The sequence below is a fragment of the Corvus kubaryi genome, unplaced genomic scaffold, assembly GCF_017639235.1.
Source record: "Corvus kubaryi isolate FWS band 111438036 unplaced genomic scaffold, C.kubaryi_AGA036_p1.0 37232, whole genome shotgun sequence".
NCBI classification, from domain to species: Eukaryota; Metazoa; Chordata; class Aves; order Passeriformes; family Corvidae; genus Corvus; species Corvus kubaryi.
Genome location: NW_024581066.1, coordinates 2,419,000 through 2,431,700, shown reverse-complemented (window position 1 = coordinate 2,431,700; position 12,701 = coordinate 2,419,000). Strand labels below are relative to the sequence as shown.

Below are 12,701 nucleotides of genomic sequence, written 5' to 3'. Positions count from 1 at the left end.
GGACAGGTTTGCACAGAAGAGCACTAGTAGGTAAGGTAAGCATCTGGTTGTAAGGAATTCACCTGTTGCAAAGCAGGCTAGCACTGATCAAAAGCAGAGCAACCCAAAGCAGGAAACCATGGTGGTGAGACCTCTTGATTTATTGAATTTATTTCTATTTACTGTTCACCACCCATATCAGACTCCAGACAGATTTTACTATAAATACAAATAGATTATTGAGCAGAGCAATAGCCAGAAAAAGCTGCTGGGGAACTAGAAACAACATTCCCTCAATCCTCTGTGCCTCTCACATCCTCCTCAGCAAAACCTTAAAGTTAGGTCTGGACTAGACCATTTAGGTGGCAGAGACTTCATCTTAGCTGCTTTACAGGTGGAACAATATTCAGTTGCCTGAAGAAAGCTTGCTGCTGGAGCATATAAAAGCATCACAGGAGGTGAGATTTAGGGCGCAGTGAGAGAGAGGGCTTAAGGGGCAGATTGCTCTGTGGTGCCACTACAGTGTCTTGAGATCTAATGTCTGTCTCCAATTAAGTCTCAGGTTGGATGATGGGGGTCTGGGGAAGGCTGCTGTGGCAGCCACAAGTTAAGTGTTTCTCAGAAAAACAAAACCAAGACCCTGAAGTAAAGTATTTCCAAGACTGCACACCCAAAGTTCATTGCTCCCTGGAGCATTTTATTCAGAGGGGTTCAGCAGTGGGGTGCTGCAGAGATCCCAGCCTCGCTGCTTCCCGATTGGCCCACACAATTTGGTGACTGAGGAAACCAGTCTCCTGTTCCACCTCTGTGTGGCGGAGATCAAGCTTGGTCAAAGTCTTGTTGTTTGCCAGCCCTTCAAGCAGCTGCTTCCCACCATCCTGCAAAAGGATGAGAGGGGATGGTTAAAGGAGGACATCCAAAAAAGAAGTGTATTGCTCCTTTTCCCTCCTCCCCAGGGCAACTTCTGCTGCTGTCAGTTGGAAGTGCATGAGATGGTGCCAGAAGGGATAAAGGCCTTCACCCACGTCCAAAATGTTGCTCACAGAAGTGCAGAGGAGGAGTGTAACCTTATGTAGCTCTCTGTGATATGACACATGCTAATGAGTCCCTCTGGGTACGATGTCAGGAGTTCTCAGGCTCAGGCTGGTTAATAGCACGTCTGGCAATGATAACCTGAGAGGAGTCTGCTCCCCCAGCTTACTGCTGGCTGGGGACAAATGGATTAGAGGGCTGCTCCTCATCTTGGCAGTGGTGAGAGGCCCAGTACTGGCAGTTTTCTGCCTGGATGCCATTTCCCAGGCTGGGTTGGCTTTCCTGAGGGGAATATCTCATGTAACTTAAGACCAACCTGCATGGGACAGAAAATGTGATGTAGCCTTAGGGAGGCAACTCGCTCTGAGACATTCCCCCCCCCTTCCATGAAGCACTGTATTTAGGGATGTGACAATTTGAACTTTTTCCCACTGTTGCTGTTCTCTTTCAGGTACCAAATACATCTCCTGCCCCATATCCTCCATCCAGATGGTCCCCTCATCCCAACACCCTGCCTCTTAGCCCTTTTGCCAAAAAGGGCAGAGCAAAAAGGACTGGGAAGAGGTCTCTTTTTAATGGGGTATGGAGGTCAGAATTGAATGCATCTCTAGCAAAACCCCCAATTTTCCCGAAGATAATACTACCAGCCAGCTTTTGGGCTGCCATGAAACTTCACAAATGGGTAACAGGAGAGCTCATCAGAAGGAAGATGCTAAACACAGAGATTATTATTTACTAAACAAAAGTCCTTCTATCCTTTCCAACCTTTGCCCCCTTGTATCATTAGACTCAAATGGTTTTCCACATCCTGGACCATAAAACTCAGAACTCACAAAAGGTTTTCTGCCATCAAATCCTTTTAAAACCCTTGTCAAACACATTGATGCCAATCTTCCTGCCAGCAGGGACAGCTGGTCTTGCTGTCTCTTTATTTGACAGTGAGAATAATTGAGGCAGCGCAGAAAGTTTAAAAGCCAGCATGATTGCTTTTGGCTGTCTAGTTTCAGATTTCTAAAGCTCTTTTTAATCAGCAGAAGAGAAGCGGTCTGGTTTGTGGGCATGTTGCATACTGCAGCTCTTAGGGATGTAGTAAGATCTGTGGATGCTCTTCTGTCTAGAAAATGTAAGCCTGTGTTTTAGGAGCCACTTACAAGCACACAGACACGACACCCCTGACCCACCGCACCGCTCCAGGGCCGCAGGGTGAGTTAGAGAAGCTCAACAACCAAGCCAATTTTCTAACAGTCTCCTCTGAGCGTGTGATGGACAGGAGAAATTCTGGGAAGGGTGACACTATCTGTGTGCTGCTGAGTGACAGATGGCACAGCAGATCCAAAGCACAGAGGATATGCGTGAGACCCTTATCTCATGCCGCCTATCATTAACTACGCTCACGTGTTCGAAGCGTCTGTGATTCTTCCCAGACATGCTTCCTGGTTTTCAGTTTCCTGGGGGGAAAACCCCTCTCTGCCCAAAAGCCCAAAGCCTCAAAGACAGATTCAGCCCTATGAACAGAGCTAGATGTAACGAGTGAGGTAAATGCATGTTCATGCACAGAAGATGTCCTTCTCCTTCCTCACATCTGCTAGTCTCTTCCCTGCTCACAACTGATTGTTATCCTAGCAAGAATGCAAAGTGAGGGATGCATTTGCCTCTGTGGCTTTGAGACAGGCTCAGCATCTGCTTTGCAAGGCCACCACGCAGGCTCACAGAGGGAGGGAGAAGAGGCTTCTCTTACCAGCCCCAGGTGGTTGCATGAGAAGTTGATGCTTGTCAGAGTGGTGTTCTGAGCCAGGACCTGGGAGAACACTGCAGTGGTTGGCTCTGACAGGTTATTACTTCCCAGATGGAGGGACTTCAGGCTGGTGTTGGTCAGCAGGGCACGGCCGATCGCCTCCCCGCCTTTGTCCTCCACGAAGTTGAGGCGCAGATTCAGGGAGGTCAGGGTGGAGCTCTCAGCCAGGCCTTGAGCAAGAGCCTGAGCTCCCAGGTGACAGATCTGGTTGTTACACAGATTGAGGGTTTCTAATCTGCTGTGGCTGATCAGCTTGCCGAGAGCTTGTGCCCCGTTGTCCCTGATGAGATTGTGGGACAAGTCCAGCTCCAACAGGCAAGGATGATCCAGCAAGTTACGGGCCAGGAGCTTGATCTTGTCATCATCCACTTTGCTTCGTGTCAGCTTGAAAACCTGTGGGCATAAAACCCAGGGTCACTAAAGCACTTGCTTTGGACTGAGCTTTGTCCCTAACCCTCAGGGAGCTAAACCTATGGTCCACCAGACAGGATTCATCTCCCTTCACTTCAGACACCTTTAGCTAGCAGGCTCAAGTAGTCGCTTTCCTAGTGGGGAGATACTTCCAGCAAGCAGGGCATGCCACTGATGTCCCATGCCTATTCTAGGGAAAAAGGATTTGTCTCCTGGAAATGCGTGTTCCCCTCCTCTGACTGCAAAAGATCTCTCACTGGGGGCTAAATTAAAGCAAGATAAAGCTGTCCAAATGCTTGCAGCAACTAGCAGCAGAACCCACTCCAGTTCACAGTCAAACCTGTCTGAATGAACATGTGCACCAGTGGTAACCACAGTGCAATGTCCTGTGTGGCCAGGGCATCTTAATAGTCACAAGAGAGGTAATTTCTCTTCTGGAAGCCGTGAAGACATATTTCCCAAAGCCTGCTGATCTGTGGGGAGTACATGCAGCTCACTCTGGCTCCACTCTGGATAGCAATGCCCGTTGCTGTTTTGGGGGGGCTGAGTATCTGCACTGCAGTTCCCACAGAGCTGAAGATATTGTTAGTGCTTAGGAGGAAAACCCCTCATTGCTCTAAGGTAAGTGTGAGTGTTTCCCCATGCTCTTCTTGGGGGTCTTTGCTCCTCTGGGAGAGGCTGACATGTATTTACTGAGCAAAACTACCAAAAATTCCTTATGAAAGGCTCCCTCTGGACTTCTCCTCTCCTCCCTCCCAGAACTACATGAGGAGTTAGCACAGTGGAGTGCTGCTGTCCCTTATGCTACAAGCAACAAGTTTTGTGGGAGCAAGTATTTTTCTCACTGATCCTCTGATAACCTGTTCTAACAAGGACATGACAGAACAAGATACTCAGCACCAGGCCAGCAGGTTAACATCTCTGCACTCTGACAGACTCTGTAACTTGCAAAAGGAAGGGTGTTACCAGCAAGCAAAACTGGTCCCTGTATTTCTATGCACAGGCAATTTGAAGATCTAGCTGAGGGAGTTAGGTTCAGTTTGGGGTATATTACTTTCAAGTTATGGCACATCTTCACGGCAGCAGCCAAGCTGAAGCAGTCCTGCTCAGTGAAGTTAAAGAGGCTCCACTCAAAGTTCATGCCACAGCTCTTCACACCATAAGTGAGATGAAGCTCTTCAAGGTGAGGGAGAGCAGTAATGAGATCTTTCAGGTCGTAGTGATGCGTGTAGGCCTCATTAAAGTTAGCATCCTCCTCTGTGTCAGCGAGGTCATTGCTCTCCTCCTTTTCATCCACCCGCACAGGTGGCAGGAACTGATCAATCTCCAGTTTCCGCACATAGCCTTTGCAGAGCGGGACGAGCTCTAGGACCTTTTTGGGGTCCGTGGTGCTGGGGATGAAAAACTTCAGAATGTTCTCCAGGTGACGTTCAAAGAACATCCGTTTCCAGCTGTCTCCATAGTTGGAGACGTCACACACTTGCCAGCGCTCGATACAGCACCTCTTCCAGTAGTCCTCATGGCTTACTATGTTGGCAGTCACAGTGAGTGGAAGGCTGGTGGAGAGCCTGTCCACCACCTTCCTTTGGTGCTCAGGCAGAAGATAGTTCAAAATAGGGTTCTCTGGAAGGGATAAAAAGAATGAGAGGTTAGTCTGGGTGTAGGAACAATTGCTGGCACTATGGTTCTGCCCGGGCCCCCAGCTGTGTGGCCATGCCCTCCCCTCTGCTGATACTGGCTCTCTTCTCGGCTGCCAGAGGCTGGAGTATAGAGCTAAGCTGGCAGAAGACATGTAGGATTCATTTGTACATCTCCATATACGATTTCTAACTTTTACAATGAAACATCAGCGTAATTGAGTTTACTCTCATAATATTTGGGAACTGCGCCAGAAACCGAGCTCCCTATTTAAACTTAGTTTGAATGCAGTTTGTATTCAGAGCAGGAATTCTGCTCCCAAGAGAACTAATTCAGCCTTACAGAGATGGGAGAGCTTGGCCTGCCATTTGCTGAACTTTCTCCCTTTTGATTTCTAAGCATATTGAAGAGCAGTATTTGAAAACAACTGTGTGCTTTGCATGCAGGTCCTTGTGCCTATTTATCTTAACTAAAGCATTGGTCTCATCTCAAATTGATTCCTGTTCCTTTTTGCTGAGGCATACTCCTAGCTTTTAGGTCCCCCTTGTTTAAATAAAAGTTCTGTTTTCCCAGGTACTCTTTCCCCTGAGTCTCTTTCCCAGTGCTTGCCCTAAATCTCAGATGTCTTTTCTGGTAGAAGTTCTTTGTGATAAGAAATGCCAGAGAAAACCACTTGTACTCACACCATGAATATCTGGTTACGTATACACAGTTGTGTTGAGTAACAGAAATCATCAGTGGAGAGACCTGTCTGTGCATGGGAAACCAGATTATGAAACACAAAGTGGGGTTAGCTTTATATTTCCTCTGTTTCTGTGGCATTCCCTTCCTAAGAACACTGACAGTTTTACCACAGCCTCTTCCTGGAGTCTATTTTTCAGTGTCCTACAGCTGACACTGCAGTGACCTTCTCTACTGAGTCCCACGACACAAGCAGAGGTGGGACACATATGGGCAGGGCTGGACTAGCTTCACTCGGGCTCCCTCAGGCCACACTGTGGGCAAGGTGCAGCCTCACAGCTCAGGTAACAGCACGAGGGTCCCCATGACAATGAGCACACTGCTTTTATGCGTGCACAATGCAGGTCCCATGCATTTGGCATCAAACTGAATGATCAGGCTGATAGGGCTGCAAGGGTGTCCCAGCTCAGACCTGTTGCTTCCAAGGAGACCGGGGGATGGGCAACCCGGTGTGCCACGACCTTCCTAGAAAGCGTGTCCTGCAAGGAACAACTCTTCCAGGAGTGGTGGCAGGCCTCCCTGGGCAGCAGGTGATTTCAGCAAGTGTAGCGATTTCTCAGCTACAAGTGATTCCAGCTCTTGTGATTCAGCTCTTTGTGAAATCACCCAAGGCGAACTCGGGGACAGAGAGACAGGAGCCTTTTACAGCAGTTCCCCAGAGGCAGCCTTTATTGTCCAGCAGCCCCTGTGAAGGGGTGGCTAGGGACAAGGCTGCCTACATCAGGGCTAGGGGGCAGAGGTTATATGGGGTAGGCAGGGGGTGGGGTAGAAACCAACTAGTCAACTGGGTTCAGGCTATCACCATATAGAAACAAGGCATGCTGGGGGTGGTTCACTTTCTCGCCATGACCCAGAGGAAGGTTGCTTATCTCTGGGGAAGATCATCTTGCCCTCAGACCTCTCTTCTCCAAGGGAGAGCAGAGGGCTCTTGTGCTAAGGGCTCCCAGCCCTCCACACAGACCCTCAAGTACCATCAGCTCCTGGCATAAGGCAGCACTGAGCTCCTCTGTACTGTCTTACAGTCCCAGTGTGGACATTGCCTTAAAACTATCTTTGGTCTTTGCTGCCACTTCACTGAGTCAGCCAAAAAGACAGGTAGGCCCTTTTTTCCCCCCTCCCAGTCAGTTCTCAGACGAGATATGCTTCTTCTGTTTTGCTGTGTTTCATCAGTCCACCTGCTTCAAAAGCACATTCCCTGCCTGAGGATATAACTTGTCACATCACCACCAAAAGCCATGGAGGAGGGCTGAGCCTGTGAGTACAATACTGAGATGATAGCTCCTCTGGGCAGGGAGCAATTCTCCATCTCTTTGTACAGCACTCAGTACAAGGCTCCATCCTCGAGCGCTGCCCTAATATGTATATGAATCAAGAGCAGGAAACAGCAACTCCACAGCCCCGGTCATGGTTGAGGTGAGTCCAAAAGAGCATGGATGGAAGAAGATGTGATAGAACAAGGTCAGGACAGAGTCCCATTCTGGACAGCAGCCCAGAGGACTACAGCCATCACTGGAGTATACAAGTGCATACTTAGCAACTAAACAGTTTGTTTAACTGGCTGCCCAAGGGGATATTTCTCCCCATCTGTTCCTTCGGCAGGGCTGGGTGCCACACTCTGCCTTTCAGATGCATCTGCCTGCCTTGTTGACCCTCTGCTCTCTGGGACTGACCCTCTCTCTCTCCATGTGCCCTAGAGTAAATGTGCTCCCACTTACTTTCGAAATTGTGAACGATGTGCTGGATGCAGAGCTCAGTGAGGTGGGGGACAGTGACCAGGGACCAACTGGGATCCTCAGTGATGCAGCGGCGTGTGTAGAATGAGCCATCAGTGAGGTTGGCCTGAGGTGGACATGATGGGGGAATGGCTGTGCTCTTGTCACCAGCTGCTGGCTGCTGCATCCTGCTCAGGACGTAGTTCTCCTTCAGGAGAAGCGAGGGGAAAATTCCTTGAGAGAGTCACCACCACGTGTCTGCCTGCAAAAGAAAAAGGCAGCTTTAGAAAGAAGCCAGCAATAAGAATGGTCAGCTCACACTGCTGTCCTGTAACGCACTTGACCTTTGCCTGCCTCCTCTGCTTTGGGCTGGAAGCACTGCAGCCAAACAACTATTACTCAGCCTCATCTTTATACCCTGCCCTGTGCAAAGAGGTCTCTAGGCACCACATGCAATAAGGAGATAATAACGTGGTGCTAATTCAGAGTGTTGTTGAAGAGGATGGACGGGAATTGATTGTTTACTGTCTTTCCAATAAAAGTAATAGGGGAAGATGGCAGGAGCTGGGTGTAAAGCAAAGGGTTCTTCATACAGGCTGCAGCTGAACTGGGGAATTCCTTGCCACAGGATGTTGTGGATGCTAGGAGTCTGTGCAGACTCTAGGAAAAGTCCATGCAAGAGAAACCCTTTGAGAAGGATGAAATGCACAGAAGTCATGTGGCTCAGAGTGAGCAGCTGAACACAGCCGGAGGTGGGGAGAGTGCTGGAGGAAAGAACACACACTTGCATTGCTTTTCTACTCTTCTTTAGGTGTCTGTTTCTAGCCACTGTCAGACATGGGTGTTTGGGCCAGCTATCCCCTGCTTTGATCCAGTATGTCTGTTCTAATGACTCTCTAAAGACAGATGCTTTACAGGTGAATACATTATAAGTGTATTCTTTTCCTGCTTTCTTCATTATTCTCCAGCTGAAGTCCTTCCAAATATCCATTAACTGATGAGATGGCTCAGACCTGTTCAGACCACACTGAGCCTAAGCAGATATGAGCTAAAAGCCTGGAGCAGAAGGAAGGATGCCTGGTCCTATTAACTTTGCAGAGCTTTCCCAGACCAAAGTTTTCCATTTGCTGTTTCCTATTGCAGCCTCAAGGCCTGCACTCTCAGACATCAGAATCCCACATGTGTGGTTATTGCCTGGAAGTCCTAATGGTTCTCTAACCAGCCAGTCTGAAAGAGGCAGAAAAGACACCAGGAAGGAATCATCCACGTGAGTTCTGGGTTCCACAAGAGCATTTAGGTCTGGTGAGCATCCCCCAGGGCATACAGACCCACACTGATCCTTACTGGGGCTAACTGGACTTAACATGGCTGCAGCACAGGGCTGGGCAGTTCACCAGAGCTGCCCTGCCCTGCCGCAGGAGACCTAAAAGAATCATGAGACAGAGGTGGATGGCAATGTCAGAGGTGAGAACACCTTCCTGAAAGACCAAGAGGATTCCTCAGGGCAGTGGTGGCCTTGCACCACCATAGGGTCAAAGGATCCTGTGGAAGGATAACTGCCATGTAGTATCTTTGGCCACCATATCCCTCACCTGAAGGATGGTTTGAACCCAACCAGCTCCTTTGTGAGGGATGTGACCCACACAGTGGTCCCTAGACGAACCATTTTAGTCCTTCCTTCCCCTGCACAAGGTTGCTCCCTTCACCTCTGCCTTCCCAGCTTCTGTCAGCACTGCCCTCTCTCCCCCTGAAAGCTTTGGAGCTGGCTTTGCTAGTGTTATTCCCTCTGCTCCTTCCCCCTCCAAAAGGCGTCTGAGGAAGGGCCTGCAAAAGAGGAAAGAGAGGAGATCTGTGAAATGCTGAGGTCTAGAGGAGAGGAGCAAATGATTCATGCTGCAAATATGTCAGCAAAGGCTTCTTCAAATGCACTTGAGGCAGGCCTGAGAGTGACAGTCAGGAAAGGGTGGAGATGGCAGTGGCAGGGCATTCTCTGGCCTAGAGCAGGAGGAGGAAGGGTGCCAAGGGCAGGGAGGCTGTATTTCCTGGGAGGCAGTGGTGTACAGATGACAAAGGTAAAGGCTGTAGAAAAAGGGAGCCTGATCTGAAGAAGGGTGGATGTGGAAGGAGAAGGAATGAGTGATAGGCAGCTGTGAGGATAGACTGGGAGTCCTTTCCCTGCAAAGCTCCTCATGCCCTAAGGAAGGTGCTACAACGATGGGCCACCTTTCAGGGGGAAGAGAAGAGGCCTGATTCTCCACAGCACATTAACACAGCTGAAAACCAGCTCCTGGTGCTTGATGGACTTCAGTGGAAGGGCAAAACACAGCTAGAAGGCAGTGAGGTGGCATTAATAGAAGTGACTGGGAAAATTGTTTTCTCCTTGCTCAGTCCTTTGTCCTATTCAAAAAGCATCTGTATCATTTTGTCCCCCAGGCCAATCACAGCTAATTGGAGCTTCTGATGGCTTTCCTGACCTTTTGGAAACAATCACTAAAGGCCAGCTGTTGGGGGGAGCCAGTGCAGCATTGGTGGCCTAGGATTATTCCCTGTCTGTTCCAGCAGATGATCCGATTGCCTGTTTACTGAAGGCAGGTTGATTTTCAGAGGGTAGGTAACCCATGGCACATGCAGGGCTGCTGAGTGGGCTCCAAGAGTCAAGGCAGGAGACACAGCTGCCCTGAGGCAGAGCTGTCCAGGCTGCTGAGAAGCTTTCCCTTGATCTGAGCCCCAGAACAAGCCAGCTCAGCTGACTCCACCATCCCTACTTGTCATTCACTATAAGGCCAACAGGAACAAGGCTGCAAAGCATCCAGATCAACCCCATGTCTGTGGTGCCAAGTCTGACACTGAGCCACTGCTCCCAGTATATCCATTGCCACCACGCCAGCATGGTGAACACACCTGCCAGGTGCTCTCACCACCAGTGGAAGGGCCTCCTTCACTGCACACCCTCTCTGCCTTGGCTGCAGGAGTCTCACCCAGCCAGAGCTGACACACCAAGCCAGTTTCCAGAGCCAGGTTTGCTAAGCACGTATTTAAACACCGGGAAGCACTGTAATTCACTATCAATAAACCAAGCCAACAGCGTTAATGCACGCTCCTTCCCACCTGCTCTATCAGTCACCTATCCTAAAAAAGATTTATTAGATGATATACAATGAATGGAACCATGTAGTAAATTCCCAGGTTTTGTCATTTAACACCCAGATCAGACTGAAAAGTAAATAATGCTAGAACTTCTTAAAAAAATAAAGGAAATCACACTTCCTTTCCCCAGGAGGAACTGACTGAACAGAAACTGAACAGAACTGAACAGAAACCTACTGACACAATCAAATTATGCTGCTACTAACATGCCTAACAAACCTTCTTCAGCTGAACTTGTTTTGATCTGGAACTAAAAGATTTTTGCTCTTTTCATTAACACCAAATCCCAGAGAGACCAAAAAAGAAGAGCTGCATGGAAACTGGTGACCTTTGGCTGATGCTCCTACCAGCATTACAGAGACCCAATAAATGGAACAACTGTAAACACTGTGTTTACTGGAGAGTTTGTAAGAGCAGGATAAATTATTTCTGAGGGTGGTTATGCTCCAGCCAAGATTGCATTTGCACTGAAGCTCCATCTGCCCATTAATTGAGGAAGCTCTTATGCCGCTGCAGCAGCACCCTGAAAATGCCAGTTGTTCTGCAGGTGTGCTGGCCTTTGTGCTGTTACCTGCAGTCCAGGCAAGCCAGCCTGAGTCTGGCTAACACCACTGATCCCACTGACACCTGTGGGGACTTGCCATGCTCTGTGGCACTTCCAAAGCCTAATGCTAAGTGTGCATTAGGACACCATGTTGCAGGCTAATCCAGGGGTTGAGACACTGCAATGAGCTTTAAGTGAGTTAAAAAAAAAAAAAAAAGACCAAATGAGGAATCTATTTAGCTTCAGATATAATGAAATTTGTCTGTAATGGGAGATTGGGCAGAGTGAGGCCAGCTGGCCATTTGGGAATTTGGTTAATGTCACTGCTGTAATCCAGGCGGTGTGAAGGGCCAAAACTGGTCCTGGATCTATCTCTCTTAGCATGATCTGGGAAGAGCCACTGCCTCAGTGGGATGTCAGAAAAACGAAAGCCCTTTTGGGCCTGAGCACTGCCCACCGCCCCGGCCGCGGAGAACGCCTGGATGCTGCTGAACGCCGCGGCCCCCGCCAGCCCCCCCAGCCCAGCTCCATGGGATGCGGGCCCTGCGCTCCCCCCTGCCAGCCAAGCTCTTCTCCAGAGACCCCGAGAGGGAAGAAAACCCCTTAGCGCGGCCGCTTCGTTACGAATCAGACCTGCGAACTGCCGGGGGAAGAGCCCGGCCACCGGCACTGGGTGCCCCCAGTCCCGGCAACGCGGCGAGAGCACCGGGGCGTCAAACGCGAGGGTCCCTCCCGACCCCTGGGCCTGGGGACTCGGCTGCCGGCTCTGTCCTGCTGCTGCGGGGCAGGGAACGGGACCAGGGCCAGCCCGGCCCCCGCGCTCGCCACCGCCGCTGTCTCCACGGACGCGGCCGTTGCCGGGGCGGGGCCCGTGGCGAGCGGGGCCCGTGGCGAGCGGGGCCCGTGGCGAGCGGGGCCCGTGGCGAGCGGGGCCCGTGGCGAGCGGGGCCCGTGGCCGGGTCCGGGCCAAGCCCACGCAGGGCGCGGTGCTCCGCGGCCGCTGCCACACGGCCTGCCCGCTGCCAGGGCTTGCGGGGCGGCAAGAACCACCAGGAAGGCAGAGGGACGGGATTTGGGATGGCGCAGCCCGTCACCACGCCCCGCTGCAGCTGCTGAGAGTTAGTGCCGGCTCCCTTTTCCAGCACGGAGGAGATGTGTGAGCTCACCACCACGCTCCACGAGTGCTGGGCGGGGTGGGGGGGCACTTGCCGAAGTCCCGGACGCTCCTGCAGCAGCAGCAGCAGCTGCTGTGACACCATGGCATCATGGAAAGAATGGGGCAAGGTATGTATTGTGAATGGTTCGGTACCAGGCAGTGTTCAAAGGGTGAATACATCGCTGTCCTCGAGATACCTGTTTCCTTGCATGTTTGTATTGCTAAAGGTACGCTGTCTGTGCCTAAAATGGGCTTGCTTCAAGGCCTCATATTTTGTAGCAGAATGACATCATAGGCAGGTCTGAGGGGGAGGAAAGCAAATCTGAGAACTCCACTGATGGCAAGAAGATCTTGGTCCATCTGCTGCATGTTTGTCTCTTCTCCTTGACCTGTTTTTTTTTTCATTCTGCCATTGAGCATCCTCTACAGAGGTGGGGAAAGACCAGAACCTTCATCAAGGCACATACCGTACTGTGGAATATACAGAGTAAACAAAGGGATGAAAACATGCATCTCCTCTTTCCCATATCTAAGCACTGCAGTATT

The 12,701-nt window shown here is 50.4% G+C and overlaps 1 protein-coding gene across 1 annotated transcript; it reads right to left on the bottom strand.

Annotated features, from left to right (window-relative positions):
* Positions 1-134: 134 nt before the first annotated feature.
* Positions 135-11,851, bottom strand: TCTE1 (t-complex-associated-testis-expressed 1). The gene is made up of 5 exons (XM_042022955.1): positions 11,633-11,851; positions 7,312-7,570; positions 4,272-4,840; positions 2,750-3,199; positions 135-857 (listed from the first exon to the last, which is right to left on the bottom strand). The coding sequence occupies exons 2-5, from the start codon at positions 7,493-7,495 to the stop codon at positions 681-683; spliced, it is 1,380 nt and encodes a 459-aa protein (XP_041878889.1). The 5' UTR covers positions 7,496-7,570; positions 11,633-11,851; the 3' UTR covers positions 135-680.
* Positions 11,852-12,701: the final 850 nt, after the last annotated feature.